Source organism: Musa acuminata, chromosome BXJ2-4 (genome assembly GCF_036884655.1).
Source record: "Musa acuminata AAA Group cultivar baxijiao chromosome BXJ2-4, Cavendish_Baxijiao_AAA, whole genome shotgun sequence".
Lineage (NCBI taxonomy): Eukaryota > Viridiplantae > Streptophyta > Magnoliopsida > Zingiberales > Musaceae > Musa > Musa acuminata.
In genome coordinates this window covers 30,583,516-30,609,861 of record NC_088341.1, presented here as the reverse complement: position 1 = coordinate 30,609,861, position 26,346 = coordinate 30,583,516, and the positions used below count along the sequence as shown (strand labels likewise).

The 26,346-nt window shown below is 38.7% G+C and overlaps 4 protein-coding genes across 5 annotated transcripts; all 4 read left to right on the top strand.

The window, feature by feature from the left end:
* Nucleotides 1-3,031: 3,031 nt before the first annotated feature.
* On the top strand, nt 3,032-4,626 carry LOC135609096 (homeobox-leucine zipper protein HAT4-like). The gene is made up of 4 exons (XM_065102188.1): nt 3,032-3,384; nt 3,477-3,811; nt 3,935-4,014; nt 4,096-4,626. Exons 1-4 carry the CDS (start codon nt 3,240-3,242, stop codon nt 4,427-4,429), a joined length of 894 nt encoding a protein of 297 aa, XP_064958260.1. The 5' UTR covers nt 3,032-3,239; the 3' UTR covers nt 4,430-4,626.
* A 5,702-nt stretch (nt 4,627-10,328) lies between these two features.
* LOC135610259 (phosphatidylglycerophosphate phosphatase PTPMT2-like) lies at nt 10,329-16,374 on the top strand. Its single transcript, XM_065104553.1, has 6 exons — nt 10,329-10,694; nt 12,193-12,315; nt 13,612-13,705; nt 14,412-14,494; nt 14,579-14,668; nt 15,807-16,374. The coding sequence occupies exons 1-6, from the start codon at nt 10,476-10,478 to the stop codon at nt 16,140-16,142; spliced, it is 945 nt and encodes a 314-aa protein (XP_064960625.1). The 5' UTR covers nt 10,329-10,475; the 3' UTR covers nt 16,143-16,374.
* A 1,735-nt stretch (nt 16,375-18,109) lies between these two features.
* Nucleotides 18,110-24,598, top strand: LOC103985837 (putative kinase-like protein TMKL1). 2 transcript variants are annotated; one of them, XR_010486085.1, is made up of 4 exons: nt 18,110-18,272; nt 18,362-18,898; nt 19,104-21,252; nt 23,781-24,598. XR_010486085.1 is itself a non-coding variant. In XM_009403789.3 (3 exons), exons 2-3 carry the CDS (start codon nt 18,397-18,399, stop codon nt 19,688-19,690), a joined length of 1,089 nt encoding a protein of 362 aa, XP_009402064.2. In that variant the 5' UTR covers nt 18,110-18,272; nt 18,371-18,396; the 3' UTR covers nt 19,691-20,863. The 2 variants fall into 2 exon arrangements, 1 of the variants encoding a protein (XP_009402064.2); XM_009403789.3 differs by lacking the exon at nt 23,781-24,598 and having other exon boundaries at nt 18,371-18,898; nt 19,104-20,863.
* A 398-nt stretch (nt 24,599-24,996) lies between these two features.
* Nucleotides 24,997-26,297, top strand: LOC103985994 (uncharacterized). Its single transcript, XM_009403889.3, has one exon. The coding sequence runs from the start codon at nt 25,283-25,285 to the stop codon at nt 26,162-26,164; it is 882 nt and encodes a 293-aa protein (XP_009402164.2). The 5' UTR covers nt 24,997-25,282; the 3' UTR covers nt 26,165-26,297.
* The last annotated feature ends 49 nt before the right edge of the window (nt 26,298-26,346 follow it).

Here is a 26,346-nt window from a genome sequence, read left to right as displayed (position 1 = left end):
CATATGAGTTTTCTTTTGCTAATTAAAGTTCAATAATTATTATGGTTATTCTATTATTGAACTGCTTAGTATTAATGTTCAATAATTATTATGGTTATTTTATTATTGAACTACTTAGCATTAATATTTAATAATTATTATGATTATTTTATTATTGAAATTGCTTAGCATTAATGTTTAATAATTATTATGGTTGTTATTCTATTATTGAACTGCTTAGCATAAATTAAAGAAATTTGATGAATATTATTTGTAATTCATCTCCTTAAGTTTTATCTGATTTGTAGCTGTCAAAGTGGTCTTGAATGATAAACTTTTGTGATATGAATTACAATAAAGGTCTTATCATTTATAGGACATTTTGGATTGTATTTTATATTTTTGTATTGGTCCTGTAGCCACCAAAGTGACATGGACTGATAATTTATAAAATATATTATGAATTTAGTCCTAAATGATATTAAATAAAATAATATTCATAACGGCAGCATGAATCAGGATAAAAGAATTTAGTGAATATTATTTATAATTTATCTTCCTAAGTTTTATTTGACCGGTAGCTACCAAAGTAGCCTATGATGATAGGCTTATGGGATATGAATTACAATAAAGTTCATGTCATTCATGGGATATTTTAGATTGTATTTTATCTTTTTGTATTGGTCCTGTAGCCACCAAGACTAATAATCTATAAAATACATTATGGAATTCATCTTAAATGATATTAAATAAAATAATATTCACGATGGCACATATGATTATGAGATTTAGATAATCCCAAAGGAGAATCTATTTCAAATAATTATGTGATGGGTAGGATGATACTGTTTTGGATATTCTTGCAGTTTAGGGTTGTATACTCAAAGGTAAAACACTATTCCACAAGAATGGTATCAGTCCTCCATAAGTGATTTTGAACACTAGATATGTCAATATTTCACCCAAAGGTAAAATATAGATGATATCAATAGTTCATCATATTTTGGAAACTCAAAGCATTAATGTTATATTATTACCGTGGCATTTTCTTTATTGTGTTTCTGTAAATGTCTCTATACTTTCTGAAATAAATGGTTTGAGCATATACAAGTTATATTGAGTGAGTAAGATCTTGATCAGATTAATTGAATAACAAGAAAAAGGTACGTATCGTAATATTGTTAGATCCAATTTATTTGATTTCAATCTTGGCATAAAAGTTTTTTCATATTATAGATAGCATGATTATAGATTTTATGCTAACAGTTCTTACAGTTCATCTGCTTCCCACCATTTAGGGTAGAAACGAGGCAAAAGGTACATCAAGGGGAAAGAGAAGATCAGGTTTCACGACTCTTCCTGTGCTTGATATGAAAACTAAGCATGTCCTGTAACTGACGTATAAACCCCCACTAACCCACGTTTAGAGAAAGAGGGCAGAGGATATCAAATCGAATGCAGGTTTGCCCTCTGTCATCCGATGAGCTACCAAGGGTTGTGATATCAGGCACGCCTCCCCCTCCTCCTCCTTCCACGGAGTACCTCTCATTATCCATTACGACCACCACTAAGCGATTGTACGCATGCTTGTGTATACGCACGTGTTCTTGTATCAATCAGATATATTTGGTGATGTTGGCAAGAACAAAAAGAAACAGTGTCAATAAATTAAATGAAGAATATATATATTCTTCTAATTCTCCTCCAAACCATATAATAACCATAAACTTTAAAATAAGAGATAAATATGAAAATTCACTTATTTCAGAGTGTGATATTTTGTCTGCATAAAAAGAAAGGGTTTGGTAGAGCATCGTATTCTTCTCCTTCATGAGAGTGAAGAAAGGACGGAGGGGTAATAGAAAAGTGGATGCACGTGCGACAGGTAGGAAACACACGTGGGGCGGGGCCCCACAATTAATCATGTCCACGCCCAACATCTTGCCGGAATTATATCTCACTCGTTCGGAGGGCCGGATTGGATTTATTGGAATCCACGATTTAATCTTAGCCTCTGAATCGAAAACATATGAACCGGGAGTCGAATGGGATGGGCAAAAGTAATGGGGCCGAGCCGGTGTCCGGGTTTGGCCCGACAAGATCGCACGAACGGCCGGACCGGGTCGGCCCGAACCCGGCCACGTCCCCACCACGTGCCCACGCACATGATTCGCCGGTCGGGGTATGGGCCCCGCTGATCCACGGTCAAACTGGGCACGTCTTTCTCCTCCCTCGGAATCATGGTGCGGGTCCCATCCTCACTCTCTTCGTCCCCGATCTGTGTGCGTATCTCCCTCTGGAAGATGAGTTTGCTGGGAAGAATGGATTACGGTTGATGATGATGATGTGATGATGGTTGACCAGGTGAGTGGGTGATGAGTGTGATTGTGCTGGTGCAGTCTTGGACACACCACGATGGCATGGGGAAGGAGATGAATGGGCATGGAGTGGTGGTGGGGGCACACTGTTCCTTGGGATCCCATCTCGTCCACGGACTGTGATCATTGCACAACTCGAAGGCAATGATAGACACAGGATGGCAGCATGTGAGTGATCATTACAGTGTTCAGAGTCATCCTGACACCACGCCACAACTGGTCAACTTGGGTAACACACTTGCCTCATCACGGAGGAAATCCATCCCATCCTAAAGATAATTGCATTTCATGGTTCTTGTCTGCATGTTCTGCTGTTGGTGCTGTGTCTCGCGCATATATATATATACATACATATATATACATATATATACGTGAAAGTGTGAGGAGTGGGAAACAGTCGATGGTCAACCGGAGGAACAGCCCTTGGTTTACGGAGCTCAGTGGCGCGTGGAGATGTAGAACAGAACCACTGAGATCAACTTTTTTGGGGGGGGGGGAGATAGAAATAATCTAAAGAGTTGAAGGATTTAGTAGCAGCATTCATGATTGCGATAAGTGGGGAGCACTTGAAAGGCACGATCTACTATATAATAACCCTTCGCCATCCCCATACTCCCCAAGAGAAGACACCACCTCTTCAACAACAGGAGGCCACCATTTCCATATCTCTCTCACACTCTCTCACACATTTACTGTTGTACTCATCCTTTTCTTCAGCTGCTTTCTTTTCTATCTTTTCCTTTGCTATCAATCATATCAATGGGAGCCAAAGGAGGAGGGTGAAGGTAAAGGAAGCCAAAGGAGGAGGGTAGAAGTAAAGGAAGGGTTAAAGCTAACATTGAGAGAAGGAAGCAAAAGAAGAGAAAGCTGAGAAAGCCAAATATGTTGACGGAAAAGGAGGATCTGGCACTAAGCCTCAGCCTGAGCTCCTCCACCAATCACTTTGATCATTCATCTCCTTCGCGACCACTGCCATCGTCTTGTGTTCAGAAGCCGCGGTGGAGCCATCTCCTCTTCGCCCCTTCGGGTACTGTTTCCACCACGCTTGCTCTACAGTTGGTAGATCCGGTGTTCTTGTCGCAAAGAAACCACAGATTACATGAGGTATGTTGATTGCAGAAGATAGACCGACGCTTGATGTGTGGCGAGGAGCAGGAGAGGCGCAGCCTGTGTTGCGAATGATCGACGTGAACTGGGCGTCGTCTGCGGCTGCGGCAGCAGGGAGGGACAGCGAGGAGGAGGCAGACGCGTCCTCCCCCGACAGCGCCACCTCCAGCGTGGGCGGCAAGAGGGCCGAGCGCGACAAGAAGCATGAGGCGGAGCGACCCTGTTCCCGCGGCGCCGCCAGCGACGAAGAGGACGGCGACCTGGTCTCCCGCAAGAAGCTCCGCCTCTCCAAGGACCAGTCCGCCATCCTCGAGGAGAGCTTCAAGGAGAACAGCACCCTTAATCCTGTACCCTCTCTCTCTCTCTCTCTCTCTCTCTCTCTCTCTCTCTATATATATATATATATATATATCTCTCTCTCTCTCTCTCTCTCTATGTTGACCGTGTTGCTCCTTGGTCTTGGTGAGCAGAAGCAAAAGCTGGCATTGGCGAAACAGCTCAACCTGAGGCCAAGGCAGGTGGAAGTCTGGTTCCAAAACAGAAGAGCAAGGTATACTACTCCTCATACATATCGGAAATAGGGGCGTTTCAGAATGACACGAAGCCACACTGATGCCGTCGTTGGGTTCAGGACGAAGCTGAAGCAGACGGAGGTGGACTGCGGGTTCCTCAAGCGCTGCTGCGAGAACCTCACGGAAGAGAACCGAAGGCTTCAGAAGGAAGTCCAGGAACTGAGAGCCCTGAAGCTGTCGCCCCATTTCTACACGCAGATGACGCCTCCCACAACCCTCATCATGTGTCCTTCCTGTGAGCGTGCCTCCAAGTCCTCCACCGCCACCTCGTCGACCAACGCACCACTGCCGGAGCACCACCAGTTCCTCCCACACCACCGTCAGGTCTCTGCACCGTGGGCGCCCATCTCGCTTCGTCCGTCCTTCCTCGATGCCCCTCCGCAGCGATCGTAGCCTCCGTTGCCGCAGCCCCTTTCGCCCACCCACGCCACTCCCACCTCCATGAACAGCTCTACATGATGCTGAGTTTTGAGTAGTAACCTCTTTCGCTTTCATATGATGGAATACTGTTTAAACAGTATGTACTACTGTCAACACTGAGACTTTTGCGTGAGGAATCAGACGATGGATTATATGTAGTATTTCTTTTATGATTATATATATATTATATTGTTTTCTTTTTTTTTTCTAACATATATATATATATATATATATATATATATATATATATATATATCAAACTATTCTACTAATTCATTTTCTGTTGTTTCATTAAATTATTTTTAGCTTTTTTTTATACACCACTATGGACATGATTACAAGATGAAATAGTTATATATGATGTGTTCATAGAAAAAATGTAACACCCTTCACCCAATGAAAAATAATTACAAATGCCTAGAAATAAAAAATAGAAATAAATCTATTTTAAATGCCTTAAGGAATAAAATAAATTAAAAAAATATATTTTAAATACCTAGAAATAAAAAAATATATATATATCATTTATGATTTTGTATCTTAATTGGAACACCCTTAACCCACTGAAAAATTAGGAGCCATACAACATCATAATTTCCACAAAGTTTGCTTAAGAGAATTACAATGTCTAAACATGTACAAAACTCAATCAAATAAATTAAAATATCCATAAATAAAATCAATAACATATCCTACTCTCAAATATAAAATAAATTTACCAAATGATATCCAACCAAATATTTATTAAATTATGAATATCAAGAGTTCGAAACCTAAAATCAACCCAATTTACTTCCTCCAAACTCAATCTACTCTTTTTCAATAGGGATAAAACTTATCATAAAAGAATGTTTTACTAAATTTGTACATTTTTTTGCATTTATGCTTGAATTTAAAAAAACAAATAGATGTTAAACATTCTTTTATATTTATATAAAGATTAAAATATAATTTTATATGATTTTCAAATCATAACTTTTAACATAATAAGATACAAGATAAGTTTCAAGCATAGTCATTGAATATATTTTTCATAAGTGAATAAGAATTATTTTAATGTAAAAGTTACCATTAACTAATCAAGGATCAATACACATCTAAATTTGTAACTAAGAATTGATATATAAATTCATAGATAATCATAACTATAACCAAATGCATATATCACAATACAAGTGAATATAAGTTAGAATACTGATGATTATTACAATATCCTTTATTTTTTAAATTATTTATGATATTCATGATTTTTATTTGATTATTTTAATAAATTTTATTTAATAATTTTTATATTAAAATAATTTTACATTGGAAACTTATTGCAAGGTTAGGGACCTAATTATGAATCTTATAATTTAAATATAATTTATGAAAGGATTCATATTAAGTTAAAAAAAAAAGGTGATGACTAGCTAACTTAAGGATTGTGCCACTTAAGCTTGTTCCTCCGTTTGTGACACCTTCTTTGATATATGCTTATCATTTTATCGTCTTTCTATTAGCTAAACCTAAGTACTTATATAAGAAAAGAGAAGAAAATTTATCAAATAAGAACCTTGGTGTAACCCAGCTTGAACTAGAGAAGAGAAGAGAAGAGGAATTGAAGAAGAAGGAGATGAATTGCTTTGGCTTATCAAATAAGATTCTTATATCTAATGTAATAATGTTTATGATTCTTGTATTTAATGAAATAAAATTTATGATTTTTGTATCCATATCTTGCACCTTGATTTTAAGGTCATATGCATTATCATCTCTTCACCATAGATATCTTAGTCACTCATTGAGTTTTGTAGCTCACCCTATTAATATATTAAATTTTTAGCTTAGCTTGTAATGTATTATAAATGTTCACTTTGCATGTAATGTATTTTCAAACAAATCTAGATTGAATATGTCTTATTAAGTTTAAAGGACCTCTCATATTTGAAAGTTTAGAATACTCGGTTTAAAGTTTTATGTTGATATGAACTTACGATAAATGATTAATTTTATAATTATATAAATTCTTACTCATGTAGGTTTATAGGTGGATTGTTGTTAATAATTTTTTATAACCTTGGGTTTAATCGAGTTATCGAGTTATTGAATGATGTATTCAATGATTATAAACTACACAAATTTTGTAGATGAATAATAATTTAATACTTTTAGTATCCTCAAATATTATGTCTTGGATTCTATATTTAGATTGTGGATGAATCATAATTTTTTTAATTTGAGATATGTTTGTTGAATCTCGGATTTTGATGATAAAATCAATTAATAAATTAATGCTCTAATCCATGTGTTGAAATAAGTGATGCAAGACTAACTATGTAGAAAAAAGAAAAATAATTATGGAAGAATCAAACGTTGGACTGGAGTCAAAGATCGGACATCGAGTTGGAAAATTAGAGTATGCACCAGAACAGATGTTGCAGGAGTCAATATATAGGAGGATCGAGCGATACGTCGAATATCTGAACGATGAGCCGGATGTTCGCCGGAAGCTTGCTAGGAGTTCACCGAAAGTACACTGGAAGTTTCGTCAGGAGTTTGGATGAACAATTGACGTGCTGGACCACTAGATTGCTTGATTATAATTGTTTTAGCTTTAATTGATGTAGTTAGGTCTTAATTTGAGTTAGGTTTGGGAGAAATCTTACTAACTCAGGTAGGGGCCAATTGAGCCTAAATTAGGATTGAATTTGGCTTATTGTTTGGCCTATTCAGTGACCCAAAGCCACATCAGGCGGTGGCAGCGCTTGAGACTTGGCCTCTTAGGTGATTTGGGCGGTGGTACCTATCACGCCCCCTGAATTTAATTCTCATTTAGGAGGTGTGAACCTAATTCAAAATTGATAATATTATAATTCAACAAATAATCCAGGATCCAAACACACGTTTGAGGCTACTAAGATATATTCAAGTCAGAATTCACCTCTACAATCCACAATTCATAAACCTATGTTGTTTATAATCATACATCATATCACTTAATATTTCATAAAATCGAAAGTCAACTCAACTAAACTATAACCATATCATAAATCTATAGTTGTGGGAATTTATATAATATATACTAAACTATAACCAACATGTATAATATGTTTATATCATTATACAATTTAAACTTAACACTCCTAAAATCGATATGAGAGGTGCTTTTCAAATATTTACAAGATACATCAACCTAGATTTGTCATTAATATTTTATTACATACAAAATGTACTTCTAGATTTACCCCAAAAATCTTCTAGCCATCAATCACCTTTGAACTACAAAAGATTTACCCAAAAAATCTTCTAGCCTTCAACTGCCTCAGCTTAATTTAAACATTTTCGCAAGTAACAAGCTATCCTGAAAAATTATATAGCAATAGAGTGAGCATATAAAGCTCAGCAAGTGACTAACATATCCATGACAAAAAGGACAGTTTCCAAACAAATAAGGTTTTAAGGCAGGGATATAAGATTTCAAAAATAGCCACTCGACGAATGCAGAATTACAATGTTGTATCATTCGAAGCATATTTTGTTCATAACAATGGAGTAAGAGCTAATTGGAGTATATCATTGGAATAAGAAGTATATTCATGACATGTGAAATATTTCAAAGCATATCAAGGACATATAACCATTTCAAAGCATATCAAGGATGTATAACCGTTTCAAAGCATATCAAGGACGTATAACCGTTTCGAAGCATTGGGCTAAAAAGAGCGAAAATTACGCCAAGGATATTGAAGCTACGGAGGTCAACTGACCGATTGGGTAAGGGAGACGGACTTATAAGCCCTTGATTTCCATACTTCTCAACCAATATGAGACTAAATGATCTTATTAATGCTCCCCGTAGGGGAGCCAAGGGCTCATAATCGAGATGCATGGCTCAAGTTTGCTTGGCTGAGGTATAGGCATGAGGCCCTTCCTCTAGCGCCAATCTTATAAGGGACCATTTGGTCGGTCGGCCATTGGTGCGACCCATAGGCTTGTGAGGAATTGTCTGCTTTGGGCGAGGGGCGTACTCATACGATTTTGTCATTTCGAAACATTTAAGCTTCAAAAGGCGTCTCTAAGGGTAAGAGAGACCTAACGGTCTTATGAGCCCTTGATTCTCATACTCCTCAACCAACGTGAGACTAAATGACCTTATCAATAATTAAATATAATATAATAATATAAATAGGATGGATACAAATATGAAGATAAGGTGGATAATAAAAAATACCATATTTATCACTTTGCTATATAGATAATAAAAAATACCCTAATTATCACCTTCTATCCTCCTCATCGTTTGCTCATTACGAGTAGGTCTCTGCCGGTATAACTGATGCATCTTATTATTTATTTTTTATAATATAATATATAATATTTTATTTTAAGTTTTAAAATTAGTTTAATTTACTTTTATTTTATTAACTTTTTATTTATTTATGATTGATCTAATATTATGTTAAACTGATTCAATGTGACGGTTCATTTGGATTTGGCTTAAAGGGGAAGGAAAAATGATTGAAAACAAATCAAATGAGTGGTTGCGGGTATTGTTTTTTGTCCATCTTGGAAAATAGAGGTTTTCTATGGGAAAAAAAAGAGAAGAAAACAGTGAAATATTAGTTTTTTTTAGGGAATTTACCCAAATAGTAACGATGATACATATAACATTAGTAAATGTTCGTCCATACAAACAATCTTATAGTTTGTCCGTCGATAGAGTTAAAATACCCTAACAAAAGAGTTTGAATTATTTAGGAATAATTCACTCTGGATTCAATTTATATCAATTAATATCTCTGAAAATTATAGGACATTGCGCGAGTATTATTGTAATTGCCAAAAAAAGGTGAAACTCTTTTGTGGACATAATAATGGTACAAATTATACCACTTGGACATAATTTGCACTCACACGAAACAGTTTTTGATGGATGATCTATGAACATTATATTGTTCGATTATTGTAAAGAACAATATAATTGCATCGAGTATAATCACATCAAAGTAGTTCGAAAGTTCCTCGTTTGATTTGTACAAGCAACCATATTATATTCGGTCACATCTCTTTTTTGGGATTAGATTTATTTCGTAGTAATTGTTTTTGTAATGATGGTTGTGCAATATGGAATGCCATTGGTTAACACATCAACTTCCAAAATCAAATCAAGTGGGACATAAAATTGCATTATATTTAGCTTTCAAGCATGAGAATGATGCTAACTAGTGATTTTTATGTCAAAGTCTTCTCTTTTTTTTTATGTCAAAGCATGAGAATTGGTTTCAGAAATACAATTAAAAATCATAATGAAAATGAAGGTTTTAATTGTCCTTTTATAATTTAGTCAGAATTCGGTGTTTCAGTTACTGCACCGAAATGTTGTTACAAGGCTTCCCTATTGGATCTCAAAAATGGGACCCACTTATGCCTCAGAATTCCCCAATAGGAAGAACTCGTTTCCTGTTTGGTGGTCGGCGTGATGAGCCCTGCCATCGTTTCACATGACGTGGTGTTGGGAGCCCCGATGCTTGGAACCCACTCGACGGCCACGTGGACTCGAGTCTGGATGGGCTTTCTTCATCATCAACCGTCCGTATGACCTCATTGCCACCACATCAACGGGCCTGATCAGCCTTGACCTCCTCATGTGCTTTTGGACACCGACCCTTCTTCGTCAATAAAATTGCTCTCATTCGATTGGGGGTGATTGCGAAGGGCAAGCAGGTAGTTATCAAAAGGAGGGAGCGAGGGGTGGGGGAGGGGGGGCGAGGAAGAGAGATAGAGAGATCGTTTCTTCGATTCGAATCGACGCAATAGGGGATCGCTTGTGGCGTGGGAATCGCCCCCCGGGGGTTCTTGATCCGTTTCTTGCTCCATCGGGAAACCCTAAAGGGTCTCCCCTTCGATCATCTGTGGTCCCTCTTTTGCTTTGCGTTTTCCGATCGCTGCGGTCTCGATCTGAGGCTAGTATAGTGGAGAACGTAGGTTTGGTTCGGTGCGTTTCGGATCTCAAGATTGGGCTGAAGGAATTGGAAGTATGTATATTGAGGAGTTGAGGGAGGGGGACACCGAGGGCGGGGGAGGTGAGCAGGAGAGATCGATCTTGGAGGTTTATGGCCGAAGGAATGGGCTTCTGTATGTGAAGAGGGCGGTGGTCGGAGTCGGGGCTCGGGTTCTCTTTTACCCGACGCTGATGTACAACATTGTGCGGAATAAGATCGAGCCCGACTTCCATTGGTGGGATCGAGTCGACGAGGTTTGCTTTCTTTGTCTTTCATCCTTTGAATTTAATGTTTGGATTTTTTTCCTTAATTGTGGTATTTTTCTTTCATCTCTTGTTAACTGACTATTTTTCTCTATATATGAATTAAGTAGAATTTGTTCATGAGTGGGCTTAGGCAGGTTGTTTTTGCTCATAGCTGACCCAAATGGTCTTTGTGTTTTAGGTTATTTATTTTGGGGCAATGCCATGACACTTCTGTCAGGCAAATGATGATTTGAGATTTAATCACAGTAGGAGAAATGAAGGTTCTGAGCTGGGAAGCTGTCGGGGAAACAGGAAATTATAAGTTTGCTTTAAGTATTGAAATTATGGTGAATAAGAGCGGATTTAAATTTAAGTATTGTAATATTTGTCCAAGATTGAAGAGAATATTAAAAAACACATATATATTTCATAGCGATATATTTTAGAGCATTTAACATGGCATGGCATGGTATTACTATGTTATGATTCGCTGAATTTTTATGATAATTTATGGTATCATTACATGTCAACGAGACCTAAAGAAATGCGAAATCCAATTCAAAAGTCTACAGCCTATCCTGATACCAAACTGATCGTATTTGCAGTGTTTGAAACTAAATGAAATTTAAGAGGTTTCATGTAGCTGATTCAAATAGTGGGGATGTACGTGCCATTTTTTGTGTATAACTTGCATTTCTTTTAAAGAGTAAGTTCAAGACTATGATAGGAGAAAACATAATCTAAGTGGTACTTTGATTAGTTTTTCATTTTATGTTGATCTTTAAAAAGTTCGAGTGAGTTTTAGACGAAAATTAGATTTTGTTATCCTATCTTTCTTCTGACTTTAATCTAAAGATGTGTGCTAGAACTCTTTGTATTGTTCAAATATATCCATTATAACCCCAAAAGTGTAGGAAAAGTTTTGCCATTTTGGTTTGATTTTAAAATTTTAAAGTAAACTTTGTTTGTGAATACTAATGTGTATCATGATGTTTATTTTCAAAAAAATGGTACTCGAGCGTATATATTTGAATGGAAGTTTTTGCAACGTTCCAACGATGCAGTATTTGCATGGGACAAGGATTTTTTGTGGATTCTGAACGCTGGATGTCTTTTTTTCTTTTTTGTCTCACCTTATTTCAAATATATGTGATAATGAGTAAGCATTCCATGTGAACAATGAGGTTTTGTGTTCTGATTCCCTTTGCGTCATGATTATATTAGAATGACACATGAATTTTGCATAAAATGTGTTGCAATATACTAAATGATTCAAGTAATATAGAGATTCTTTCTGTTACTTATCCTGTATACCGAACAACCAATTAGATGTCTCGGAAATATAACTGCCTGTTCTTTCTTGATGATAAGTTATTATGTGAAATTGTATAATGTCTGTCAGGTTTGTTAGCTTTTCTTACTTTGGATGATAACTAACCCACAAGTCTTCTAATTTTTTTCGCCATGCTTTCTATATTCAGAGTTTCACTAACATATTTGGTTTCAGTTTCTATTATTAGGTGCTGTTCCATTTCCTACTCATGTTCCTTGCTTAAAGCAACTTGGTGTTTGTGGAGTAATTACATTGAATGAACCATATGAGACCCTAGTGCCTACCTCATTATATGTTGTGAGTACTTTTCTGCTCGGGCTTTACTTTTAGCATTGCATTTTGTTGTTGTTCCCTGAGAAAGATTGTGATACACTGAATTGGTATTTTTGTTTCTCCTACATTTGCAAAGCGGCATGGTTAGATCAATGCTTCTGAATTTAGAAACACCCTGTTTCATCACATCCAAAAATATAAGTAATGACAAAAACATTTATTGGTTTACTAATTCATGGTTTGAATTACTAAGATGCATCCCTCTCTTTAGATCGAAATAGCAAGGTTATTTCTGTCACAATTCCCGAGCACTTCTATCATTTATTTTTCTTTGGAGATGATATTCACACACAAATTTTATCCCATTCCGCTCAGTGCTTGGCTCTACATTTAGCTTCATAAACAGAATCATAACATCTGTGATTATTAGATTCTTGACCTTAAATTGAGCCAATTTCTTTTACTTCGTGATTCATGTTTTGAACTACTAAATGCATATTTCTATTTTAGTTATGAATTGTACCATTTTGAAATTGTTTCTGTACCTTGAGAATGAGTAGAACTATATATGAGTTTCAGGGATTTTTTAGAATAATAATTGTCATATTCTCATGTTTGTGTGGTGAAATTGAGTTAAGCATGCCCTTCTTCCTGGCATCAGCTGGAATCAGGTAAGCTGAATTTTCATGATCATCTGATATTACCTCAGATCGTATTAATGAATAAAAATCATAAGTCCTACTTGATTATCTTTGATGAAGAATAATCTGTATGATGTGAAGATACCCATCAACTATTTTCAAGTTTCCCGATGGATATTACTCTTGGCCAATTTTGCATGTACCTGACCCAGCCTACTAATTAGACCTGAAGTTGGGAGTCTGGGGGCTGCGTCATATTTCTGTTTCATTGGTCATGTATTTTCCCATATAAGTTAGTCTTGTGCCATGAAGACCAATCATAGGCCAAAACAATTGAACCAGCCTTTAATGAATGGATAAAGGTTATATATTTTTCGTTTGTGTAGCAACCTTGCATAACTGATGTCAGCTCTCCTTTAAGATTTTAGGCATGTTTATTAGTCTTAAGTTGTATCGTATCATATGCTAGTGAAAATTTGAACTATAGCGTATGGTTATCTATGTTCCCAGAATGTTGTCTTTCCATGAGTTGAAATATTTTAGTTATTAACAGATACAAATTTTGATATCTTCTTTTTTATTGCGGCTTCTGAAATACTTCCCCCCCTATTTAGTGAGTAATTTTATGAACTTAAAAATCATTTATTTGGATATTTAGTCTTTTGGTTCTTCTGTGTAGTCTCATGATATTGAGCATTTGCGGATACCAACAAGAGATTACCTTTTTGCTCCATCATTTGGAGACATTTGCCAAGCTGTGGACTTCATTCACAGTAAGTGCTACATTCTACCTTTTATTATGATCAGATTAGATATTTTATTATGCCTCTGAGCCCTGATAACGTTGTTATTTTTTAAAGTTTGATAAATAGTGTGTTACTTGATCCCATTAGGAGGTTATGGCCAACAGCTTGCACACCATATCAAGAATAACATATATGCCATTTTGCACTTGCCCTATGAATTTGTAACGAGTGATGCAACTAAAGATTCTCATAATTGCAGCTGATGTATTCTCTATTGCGCTGTAACCATTTCTACTTTTGAGTAACTTGTGGTTATAACATTTTATTTTAGAAACTGTTGCTTGCAATAAGAATAAGAGCAATGGTTGTGGTATCTTAGTTTAACAATTGTTGATATTATAGTGACACTGATAATCATCTGCTGATGATACTAAGCACCTGCTGAGTATCTTTCAGTATTTGAATTAACAGGTGTCTCAACATATGAGGCTTTAGCAAAGGGCCTGATACACAAAGCCCTAGGATGGTTAAAATATTTATTGAAGGATGACTTGTATTCTGTATCCATCAAATGTTTATATTATTGAATAATGCAATCATGTTGCTCCTTCAGTATTCTATCTATCTATCTTTCTATTGCCATGATTCCTTATTTTTACAGTTTTTATTTTCATGTCATGTGTCTACCCGTTTCAGTGACATTTACTTTTGGTTCTATGTTGACTTTGAAAAGGAAATTCCACCTGTGGGAAAACAACTTATGTTCACTGCAAAGCTGGTCGAGGACGCAGCACAACCATTGTTCTCTGTTACTTGGTTCGCTGAAGTTTTTTTTCAAACAGAATTTTCTTTTTATGTTGTTTTTGATGTAGTGCTTGGTATTAAAATATTATTTTACAGATGCAACACAAGCAAATGACACCAACTGCTGCATATGAATATGTCAAATTAATTAGGCCAAGAGTACTTTTAGCTTCTGCCCAGTGGAAGGTAACTTCAAGCCTTTGTGCGCATTTTATTCCAATCAAAATCTATACCCTTCTTTGTTCACTTGTATGTGTATATCTTTCAACTAACTCAAATGCTGAATTTTGTAGCTAGTTGGAAAAATTGTGAAGCATATTTTAAAGAGAACATAATGACCTTTGAAAACTTTTGCCAATCAAGATTCTCTTACCATTAATCCATCAGTAACTATGTTCCCTTTATTCTCTTTCATTAAGTTTATGATATAGCTTTATAAGGGAAAGCAGGGTTATGATTATTTGTCTGGTATGTCCTTAGGTTATGATTAAGTTCATATATGCAACTCTCCTTCTGACAGAGTTGACTGAATGAGTTTATAACTGAAGTTACTAGCAGTCCAAAGCATTGATTTTTTTTTTTTTGAATGTTCTAATAGGCTTTCATTTATCAAAATTAGGATGTTTCATGTTGGCCATGCATATGTGCCCAAGTTTCTCTGTGGAATATAGGGTCATCATAAAGGATAAGTTTCTATTTACTCCTGAATTTGTGATTAGGGTTACATGAAACATAATCTTAAGAGTTTAGAAGGGTAAAACTGAAGTTTCAGACTAAACCTGTAGGTAAAAGAGAAGTAAGTGATGAAGAGTCTTTTAAGGTTTTTAGTGGCAGTTTTAACCTTGAACAAGGGTATCAGATTTTTCACAGTTTCACTGGCAGTTTTGACTAATTGCAATCGGAAGTAGTGGCTTTGAAGTGAAATAATATTTCATAAAAGGTCAAAAAAAAAGAAAAGAAACTGATGGGATCAGGATGAGTATATTAGTGTTTATTGCTGATCTGTATCTGTGGTTTGGCTGAAACTATCTGATGAAGCATAATTGTTAATTGTACTTGTATTTTTCTCATGTATTTGTTAATCCTCTGTATGAATTTGGAAACTCCTGATGGTAAATAGCTGCTTTTCAGGTGAGTTATTAAATAAGAAACTAATTCATTCAGGAGTAGCATGTTTGATTATTATTATTATTATTTTTTCTGTAAGTTGTCTTAATCTGAAGGAAAGTTTGGAGTGTGTGTGCGATTCTTTTTCTCAAGTAGCATGGAGGATTGAAGAAGACATCCAATTTCAAGAACTTGATCTTGTTGGATCATTTTGCAGGCTGTCCAAGACTACTATAATCTGAGAGTGAATACAGTTGGAAGGTCGGTCCACCCCTTAGATCTCATTTCAAACCCACCTGTTCTAGCAGCAACTGGAAATTTTGCAGCTTTGGATGAGAGCTCCTTCGAGGTGGTATCACGATCTGACCTCGATGGGTATGACACAAACACAAACATTGGGAACACCGTGTGGGCAGAGCTGAGGTTAGTGTACAGGGTGCAACATGCTGGGCAAGCAGCCCTTACGAGGTTCTCATGTTTCTTGATCAGGTGTCACCCACGTGGGAGACTCAGCAACTCCAGAATGACGATCCCCGTTTACTGCGAGGGTTAGTAGTAGTGAAACTGTAAATAAGTCACCGACTCGTGGATCGTTCTCCTTTTGTTTGTGTCTTTGTCAAGCATGTATGTGTTTACGGTCTCTTATAGAGGCTATGTACCCAATACTTTTTCCACGACGAGTCCTCTTTCAAGGTGATGTAAGATTCTCCAAGGCCTTCTCCACCAAGTTTTTAGCCTGGCGGAGAAGGGGAAATATGGCAGTGGGATCGATCAGCTTTGCTTCATACATGTACTGTGCATATAGTTTGCTCGTCCATTTGCGCTTCGTTTCGTTCGATAAAATCCGCTCATCGAGTTAAACCAATACGTACATCATATACTGTTCCTTCAATTCTAGGGGATGTCTACCAAGTGTATGAACTTATCATATACTACTGTTCCCCCAATTCTAGAGGATGTCTACCAGGTGTATGAACTTTTGTCTTCGACGTTACTTACATTCATTGGTAGTATTAAGGGTTTAGGGATTCCAACATCGTCACCAAGTTTTTATTTTTATTTTCTCTACCTTCTTTTCATTTCCATCGGGCATGATGGATTCATATATTTTTTTATTTTTATTTTTTGACATTTGAGCTTCTTAATATATTCTAAAAATTTGACCCAAAAAATCAACTTCTAGTATACAATATCTAGATCTTGGTTGGATCCCAAAATCAATGTATCGACATAAAGGAATGGTCCAAATGATATCAATTTTTCAGAAAAAACTTTTAATTAAAACCAGATAGATTTCTATAATAATTTTTTTGATCTAGAATTTTGTTATTTTTTTAGAATCAAAATAGTTTGGTGTTTTCTTTTTTTTATTTATTTCCATCAAATCATGATGGATGCATGTAATCTTCTTTGATTTTTGGGCTTTTAATATGTCCAAAAGCTATGATAAAAAATTGATTCAAAAAAATTGAACTCTTTGATATATGATTTTTTTTTGATATTTTTAAAGACTATTTAGCTTCTTAATAATTTTTTTTAATTTCTACTAAGATATATATAATAGCTTCTTAATAATTTTTTGATCTTAATATCTTGTGACACTATTAAGTGCCCGATCGACTCGTGACAGCTTGGTAAGGAAGGATCTCCGACATCATCGATCGATCCCATTTCGCAACCCATCCATCCGTACTATATATACCCTAATTAATAATATTCCAAATGCCAACTCATGCAACGAATGAGTCCAGCCGAATTATTAATATATAGTAGTAGTTAAGGCCATGGACGAGGATAATTCCATGGATAACAACACCACCACAGAAAGACTTGTCCTATTTAATCATCATCTAATTCGTACGACGTGGACGGCTAATTCCTCTTCTTTTGTCCACATGCTCTCTAATGATATGAGGTTTCAGGCCTAACAACACCATGATGCATCATCCTAACCCCATCACCCTACCCTCTCCTCGGGATCGACAATACAGTATTTTAATTCGCCAAGTTCTTAAGTTCATCCGTCCCTATAATTAAATTCCATTAATACTCGGTTTAAAAGATCATTTTATAAGATTAAAAATAAAAAAAGATTTTATTAAAATAATAGGTTCACTTTCATATATAATTTATAGATATGAAATCGACGCAATAATGATAGAAAATAAAAATCTTCTAAATGTATTATAATAAAAATAATTACCATTTTTTTATTTACTGTGATAAAAAATACCAAAAAATAAGAACTTCTTATTGTGAGTTGCTTCGATAGAGCACACAAAAATGGGAACATTAGGACTTCTTATTGTGATGTCGTATGATGTCGTTTACATACAAAATAAACGCGTGATGGCTGGGACGGACCAAACAGCCGATCGGCAACGCGTGTCGCCTCCTTATCGACAACAAAACACGGCGTAAGGCACCGAACAGCTAAGACATCAAACCAAAACGTTCCACGTTTACTCCACGCCCTTCATATACCCCCGACTCTTTTCCCTCCCCTTTTCCCTTACTCGAACCACCAAAAGCATCTCCTTTTGCTCTCCACACACTCCGAGAAAACCCGACCAGAGGTATCGCCAGGGTTCTTCTTCCTTCGTCGGACTTCAATCCGAGCGGAAGGCACCGAATCTTGTTGCTCGCTTCGTCGCTCCTCTCAGATCCGAAGCTTCGAATCTCTGTAATTCCTAATCTAATCCCCACTCCATCGAGGAAAAAAAGCGCTTTTTCTTCTTTTTTTTTCTGACAGAAAATGGAAGCTTTTTTTAGTCCTCGCAGGTAGATCAAAGCGTCGGAGAGGGGACATGGGGAAAAACCAGGGAGTCGGGATCCTTTTGGGCTTAACCTTCTCGTTCCTTTCCCTCCTCCTCCTGTACGCGTGGTATTACTGTTATCGGAGGAGATTTTCGTCGAGGAGGAGCAAAGGCGGCTCCTTGGAGGACGGCGGTGGTGTTCGATATGGGGGAGAGGAGGAATTGCAGGCGGAGGAGCTTATCAAGTTCGCCGGAGGGGAGAGTTTGACGGCCCACGACATCTTGGACGCGCCGGGGGAGGTGGTCGCCAAGTCGGGGTACGGGACGCTTTATCGGGCTAGCATTCAGAAGAGCAACTCGGTGGTGTTGCTCCGGTTCGTCCGGCCAGATTGCGTTGGCCGGACCGAGGAGGTGCTGCCGGCAGTCCGGACGTTGGGATCGGTCCGGCACCCGAATCTGGTGCCGATGAGGGCCATGTATGTGGGGCCGAAGGGGGAGAAGCTCTTTGTGCATCCTTTCTATGCCGCAGGGACTCTAGCACAGCTCCTGAGAGGTGAGTTTTTCCATCTACCGTTTCAGCGATTTGATCTTCTTAAGGTTCAACCTTGCAACTTTGTGGCATTTGAGCTTAATATTCGAGTTAATGATCTTCTTTTCGATTGTTGATAATTTGGATCAGAGCATGCTTCCTTTTTGCTACCTGCTTTCAAATTGGAATGTAGAATTGCTCATGCAGAAATCTCTTCTATCATTGGCAGCTGGTGTTGCTGAATCGCACAGATGGGATATCATCTACAAATTATCTTGTGGCATCGCCGGGGGGCTGGATCACCTGCACAATGGGCATGAGAAGACCATAATCCATGGCAACCTCAAATCGAACAACATTTTACTCGATGCTGATTTCCAGCCTCGCCTCTCGGATTTCGGTTTGCACATCATACTGAATCCAGCTGAAACCCAGGAAATGCTTGAAGCCTCAGCAGCTCAGGGCTACAAAGCCCCTGAGCTGATGAAGATGAAAGATGCCAGCAGGGAGACCGACGTCTACAGCTTGGGGGTCGTCTTGCTCGAAATGCTCACTCAAAAGGATCCCATCAATAACGATTTCTTGCAATCGAAGGATCTTCATCTGCCCTCGTCCTTGAGAATTTTGGTTCTCGAGCATAAAGTCTCTGATGTGTTCACCTCGGAGCTCCTAAAGGAGAGTATAAATCAGAATTCTAGTAATGAAGAAGGTCTGGTGATGCTCTTTCACCTGGCAGTGGCTTGTTGCTCTCCGTCGCCTACCATGAGGCCAGACATCAAAACAGTTCTCGGGCGGCTCAAAGACATTGGTCGATGATGATCATCCATCCTGGGAGTGATGGTAGCTAGCAGTAGCAGTGGTACCAATTATTGTTGATGTTGTGCTAACAGAGGAGACAAAACCTTAAATTTGCAAAAGTAGATTAGGACCCATTTGATGTGTTGTTGGCTTAGCAAATTTGCATCCCTTGTGACTTCTGGATCAGAGATCTCTGCGAGCGTGAGGAACATGTGGTTGTTGGTATGTGCATTTGTTTGGTTACAGAGGAACCATCATGCATGATCGATCCACAAGAGTTCCAGTTGACAATGTATAGTCTTCCCTAATGGGACTGGGAAGAAACATGTGGCCAGAGAGATAGCTACAAGACATGGACAAATTTGAACTCTTGGAGAAAGTTAACTAGTGGGAGCTCATCTGAATCCCCTTTTGGTTGTCGTCTCTCCACCGCGGATTAGCATGAGTTGGAGATCCGTCTTAAGAATATGAAACCAGCAAAATCCAATGTAATCAATCTTTGTCTCTCCTTGGAGACTCCCAGTCTGATGCTTGTGGTCCTCGGTCCCCTACTGTTCTGTCGATGCATCGAAGAAGAAGAAATCATGTGATTGGTGCTTCTTTTATCTTGCCTATTAAATGGATTTGGCTAGATGTGCAGGGACCTGAAACCTTCACTGCCACCTAATTGTGGGGATTGGTTTTGGATGGTGTAACCTGTTGTTGGCAGACCTTCTTCACTGCCACCTAGTGATGAGGAGTGTGGTTTCAAGTGGTGCAACCAGTTGCCAAGTACAGCAGCAGGTCTAAAGCACATTGCAGAGACTCCCGTTGTTGCAAGGCATTTGTGGATTTCATTCATGTTTCCAAATCCAAACCAGGCATTGGGGAACCCACTCGGCACACATGAGAGATGAGAAGAGTCAGAGAAGTCTTGCAGTGCCAGAACATGGTCTCACCCTTGATGTGAATATGAGATGTTTATCTCTAACATGCAATTGAAGAAGGATGGCTGTTCTCTAAAGATTATCTCTGACTTGCACAGACACAGATCTGTCTCACCCATCCCCAAAATTTGTCCTCAGATGATTCGTATTAGAGTGGCACAGAACATCAACTTCTCTTGCACTGTGTGCTGATTCGAAACTGGACACTTTTTATTGTATTAAATGTAATCTTTAGATGTTAAATGATGGCCTTAACTTTATTCAATACCTACCATAATCATATTCCAGCATACTGGACAGACTGACTGCTGCTCCATACAATAGCCAGAGATTTCCACATCTAAGATGTTAAATATTGAGGATTAAGTGGTCATGATAGGAAGGCACATTACCCATGTCAGGCCATGGTTAGTAGAATAATGACATCCTGGTTTATTTATTTTTCTCTTAGAATGCCATTCTAATAATCTCTGAATCTCTGTTGTTGGTGTCTGTGGCCTACGCTTCTTCGCCTCGGCTTGAGCATGAACGATAATGACGGGGATGGTCGTGGAAGCGGAGTCTTTCGCCCCCCTCTTTCTGCTGGTGTTACGGTTGAGGAGGAGGATGAGGACTCTGATTCACTTCAAATTTGCATCATCATATATGATCAAGGTATGTCTTGAGCTTTGTTCTTAGCATTTGAATGTCTTGAGCATTTGAATCAGGTCGAACAAATCCCTGCTTGGTTTTATCACATGATAAGGAGCCTCTATGAAAGTATAATCTCTTGATGAATGATTTTGTTTGTCTGCAGTCATTCCAGAAGCAACCGTTTGTTTGTTTTCTTGATTCATAAGTTTTACTGAAACAACAACACCATGTAGTGAATCGGCAATGAACATCTCTCCCTTACAGTATCTAAATTACACACATAGAACTTCAGAATCTTGATCGTGGATTTGTCAACATATCCCTCCAAATAAATTCTGCTTGGATTTGTGCTTTCAGAAATAGGCTTATTCGTAGAAATGGCATGGAAAGATGAACTGAAGGGATGTTCTAAGATCAAACCAATTATTTTGTCTTCGGAAACCAGAATAAATTGGTGCCTTGAAATTTTGTCACCTGAAATCCTTCGTTTATATCTGCCACATCAATAAACTTCATAACATACATTAGTTGATTGCTAGCTAGATAAATATCAAAGGAGCAAAAAGTTGGAGATCAGACAAAGATTCAAATAGGACAGTATCCATGGCTACCTCAGTTTTTTTTTTGTCTTTTGGAGAATGCTTCAGGGATGAAGCTAAGAGGACTTGAACAAGCAGTGATGGCAGTAGCAGAAATCATGTAAGAACAGTAGCATTGAGTAGGGAATGAAGAATTATTGACAATCAAAGGAACTAGCTAATAGAGAAAAAACATGGTCAGGTTTGATTCTCATTTCTTTTATTCTAGTAATTTATCTTGGGACAGAAACATGGTTATGTATATTAATAACAAAGAACAGATGGTCATGAACAATTAGTAGAACTCTAACCATTTTGTTTTTTGCTTTTTGTTACAATCACATAAATACCACTATGTCTGCTAATTATCACTCTAAAATCTCACCATAATGGGAAAAAAAAATCATCTGAAAAAGTTGCATTAAGATTCGCAACGAAAACATAATTTTATTTTTTTAAAATTTAAGATCTGTAGAACTTTCAATGTAGATAATTTTTTTTTAAGATATTGTCTCCAAAATTTCAGTGGATCGCCGCTAATAAAAACACGAGTGACTAATCCATGGACTGGATCTAGCTTATGTGAGCTCTTGATCATGCCGAGGAGAGAACCATGGGCCTCGAAGACATTATTGCTCTGTGGATTATTGGATTGAAGGGAACTTTGAAGATGGAATTCACTGCACTTAGTTTTAGCATAAATAAAAGCATCATAGAATTGCTTTAGAACGGTGCCGGATTTTTCTCCATTTCTTGAGATATTACACATGACCTACCTAATTACTTTTGATATTTGTCAGTTTTGTAAATGAGAATGATCTGTTTGAGATGTTCCACTTCCAAGGATTCTTCAGCTACAGTCTTCAACTTCCCCTCAAGTTCATGACAGAACATAATGTCTACTGATGTAGTAGGATGCTGCTATCAAGTTCAGATTGGCATCACTTTACTCCTCACAAAGTGAAATCATCAAAAGCTAGATACCCCAACAAGAGGCTGAAATGAAGCCCTTTTTTTAAGCTTTCTAGGAGAATAAAGTCATAGAAGAGTGTCCCCATCATCAAGTAATATTCCTCTCTCTCTCTCTCTCCCTCTCTCTCTCTCTCTCTCTCTCTTGCTAAAATAATGTGAATGTAAGCTCTGTGTCTATGTTGCAATTTCTATAGAACAGAAGGTGATCAAAGATGGTGAGACACTCCATCAGTAAGCAATTCACCTGAAACCCTTTTTCCCTTACCCAATTTCAATGGTTGATACTAATGGCATTGTAAAGTCACAATGAATGCATGGCAACAAAAATATAATGAAGTATTACAGCCATGCATTCTGGTTGGATCACTCCTAAAATAAAATGATAACTCACTAACTAATAAGGAAAAGCTAAGATCAATTTGATGCCCTTCACATGTTACATGTCCTCTCCTTGTCGTTTCACAACTTTGTATGGAACCATTCACTATTGTTTATTGTCTCTTAAACAACATCATCACCATCACAAAACAAACAACCAAGGCATGTTTGTTGGCATTTATTTCTATGCAAGGATTATATTTTTCTATCTTCTCCCTCATTAGTATATAACATTTGTTTATAAGATCGTCGTCCTATAATGTATAAAAATGAATTCTCGCTATCTCCTAAATCCTATATTGTCATTATGTATAATCATCTATTCTTCTCTTTCCTTTTTTTTTTTTTTCTATTTTTCCAGTATTTATCATTTAATTATTTGTGTACAATTGGTAGAGTTGCAATTAATCTCATATTAATTAGAGAGTCTGAAGAATCAAAACCTAATTAAGAGTGACTCCAAAATCATATTTGACACGACTAACAGTTCATGAAATCATATTTGACATTCTAAAATATCCATCCCAAAAGGTTTGTATCGATGACACGATTAACATTGTATAAGATTATAATTAGCTATAATGATGACCAGATACCTTTTTTATATGGGTTGCGCAACAGGTGTTCGACCGAGTGCCACTGAGCCCAACCGAGGAAGAGAGCGAGTCCGGCAGGCACCGAGTTGTCCGAGGGGCACGCCCGGCCCAAAAGCTCTCTCGCTCTCCGAGTCGTCTCACGAAGCAGGCGTGAGAGAAGAAAGGCTGTCTGTCGGTGGTGGCCTCATCTGCCCCCCCTCCTCAAACCCCACACTCGTTCCAGGCTTCACTTGATCCAGCAGCTCCATCACCTCGAGATTTCCGAGACCTCTTCCCTCTTCTCATCATTCCAATTTGATCTCAAAGCTGCGTTCTTTCCTGGGTCGATGATGTGCTGCTGAACGAACAGAGATGACGAAGAAAAGAGCCCCCTTCCTTTCGTAGTACCTCTTCCATTCTATCCTCTGCTTCTGTGTAGAGCAATGTCTCCTCAAGAAGAACTATACTTGGGATTTCACCCGAGCAACACATCGAACGACTCTTTGACTGCAGATCCCATCAGCGGAAGTGGCGGTAATAATGATTCCAAGTGAGGTAGGGACAGGATAAGAGCTTGGTTTCTGGGTCACCTTTACTTCCATCAACAACAGGCCTTCTTGCGCTACTGCAAATTGCACATGATGATGATGGTGATGGTGATGCTGCTTTTGTTGCCGACTCAGTGGGTGACTCCAAAATCCCTCTTCGCCATCATTCCTCTCGGTTAATCCACCAAGAATGCTGCTGAGCATTGAAGTTTTGCCTTTCATCTCTCTCTCTCCACAGAAACACTAGGGCTATGTATGAGAAGGCATTCTCTTTGTTGGATCTTGAATGTCAAAGATTAACTATAATTAAACTATAGATTGGTCTGAGATATTTATCATGGACTGGACATGGCAGGCAGCACCACTCGGTCAGATCTCATTTATTCCTCCTCTCTGGTTTTGGTGGAATACTGAAATCATCAACCCTTGCTGGTCCAACATCAATCAAAGGTGTGAGTGAGATCATTGCAATGCTGACCAAAGTTCAAACAACAGGAACATCAACCATATATATATAAAGAATCTAGTTTAACTGATAAAGATTTTTTTATAGATTATTTTAAATATATTGATAAAAATCTATCTTTATGATTTATTCTTTGAAAAGATATATATATATATATATATTAAAATTATATAAAAAAACATAATCATATGAGAAAAGAAAGTAAAACAAAAAAAGTAACATTAACAGTAATCGGCCACTTGTTCCCAATGCTTATCCCAACTACACTTTACCCAACCGACCATAAATGTGGTGGAAAATAAATTGAGCTCCACCTAAAGCAAACCCATAAACGAAAACCCACCGCCCTAGCTTACATTACCAAGAGGACCGACCACTCACCGCCACCACCTCCTCCTCCTCTAACCTTCTTCTTCATCGGCTCTCTCCTTCTCTTTTGTGTTCTGGTTCGTTACTTCTATTCTGTTTTTGGCCGTCACATCCGTCACCGTCGACATTGTATTGGGCCGACATAGCCGTCACCGTCGCTGTTAAATGGCGACGGGGTGGGTGAAGTCACTGCACTGCAAGTCTAACGCCGTGGAAGATGTCGTCTACTCGCCGACGCGGTCATCTTCGTCTTCTTCTTCTGCTAAGAAGCCGCTGCTCTCCTCCGTTTCCTGCAGTAGCGCATCTCACACCGTTAAAGACGTCATCTTGCTGGCCCCTAACTACCCTTCCTGCTCCTCCTCGATTCCGAAGAAGCCCCGGCACAACACGAGGCCCAAATCCAAGCACAAACCAAGAACACCCCGTCCGTGGGCGTCGCCGCCGTCGGTGTCTGCGTCCGAGCTAGTGGGGCCCGCCCGCGCGGAGCCCATCCCCACGCTAACGGAGCTGCCGGCAGGCCACTCGTCGCGGCGGGTCGTGGAGATCATCTTCAGCTCGAGCTGGTGCTCCTCCGGGGCAGGCGGAGTCGACGGCTCGGCGGCGGCGTTCCCGAGCGAGATCGAGATGCTGTTCCGGGTCCACAACCCGGCCCGGACGGTGGCGCGGTTCGAGGAGCACCGGGCGTCGGTTCGCGCCCGGGCCGACGACGCGCGCTGCGCCGCCGACGGGAACGAGATGATGCGGTTCCACAGCGGCCGCGCAGGCGGCGTGGTCTACGACGCGGGGGTGGCGCGCAGCGCGGTGTGGTCGGCGGGGAGGAAGGTGGAGGGGGTGCGGACCTTCGCGGGCAGCGGCGGGGCGCACGCGAGCGGGGGCGGCGGGGCCGGGCGGAGGGGGATGCTGGTGTGTCGGGTCATCGCGGGCCGAGTCAGAGGAGAGTCAGACCCCGAGCGGGAGGCCGATTCGGTGAGCCTGGGGAACGGGGAGCTCCTGGTATTTGATCCCAGGGCAGTCCTCCCCTGCTTCCTTATCATCTATAAGCTCTAAACGTAAGCTCCCATCATTATTTCCACCCATCATATCGTCGTAATCTCCTTATCATTTCTTGTGGAATGTGGAATGCTTCGTTGATGTAAACTTTCATATGGATATATAATATTTTCTCCTTTATTGTTCGTTACGTAATTTCCTTTATGCAATCATTGAGGGTCACTCTGGTGTTGTTCTTT

What these genes read in the sequence shown, in the direction of transcription:
- LOC135609096 (XM_065102188.1), top strand. Translation starts at nt 3,240, where the DNA reads ATGTTGACGGAAAAGGAGGATCTGGCACTAAGCCTCAGCCTGAGCTCC. An exon ending in TCTCCTCTTCGCCCCTTCGG is followed by an intron (nt 3,385 to 3,476) that starts GTACTGTTTCCA and finishes TGTTGATTGCAG; the next exon opens with AAGATAGACCGACGCTTGAT. An exon ending in TTCCAAAACAGAAGAGCAAG is followed by an intron (nt 4,015 to 4,095) that starts GTATACTACTCC and finishes CGTTGGGTTCAG; the next exon opens with GACGAAGCTGAAGCAGACGG.
- LOC135610259 (XM_065104553.1), top strand. Translation starts at nt 10,476, where the DNA reads ATGTATATTGAGGAGTTGAGGGAGGGGGACACCGAGGGCGGGGGAGGT. An exon ending in GGTGGGATCGAGTCGACGAG is followed by an intron (nt 10,695 to 12,192) that starts GTTTGCTTTCTT and finishes ATTTGGTTTCAG; the next exon opens with TTTCTATTATTAGGTGCTGT. An exon ending in TGCCTACCTCATTATATGTT is followed by an intron (nt 12,316 to 13,611) that starts GTGAGTACTTTT and finishes TCTTCTGTGTAG; the next exon opens with TCTCATGATATTGAGCATTT.
- LOC103985837 (XM_009403789.3), top strand. Translation starts at nt 18,397, where the DNA reads ATGGGGAAAAACCAGGGAGTCGGGATCCTTTTGGGCTTAACCTTCTCG. An exon ending in TCTAGCACAGCTCCTGAGAG is followed by an intron (nt 18,899 to 19,103) that starts GTGAGTTTTTCC and finishes TATCATTGGCAG; the next exon opens with CTGGTGTTGCTGAATCGCAC.
- LOC103985994 (XM_009403889.3), top strand. Translation starts at nt 25,283, where the DNA reads ATGGCGACGGGGTGGGTGAAGTCACTGCACTGCAAGTCTAACGCCGTG.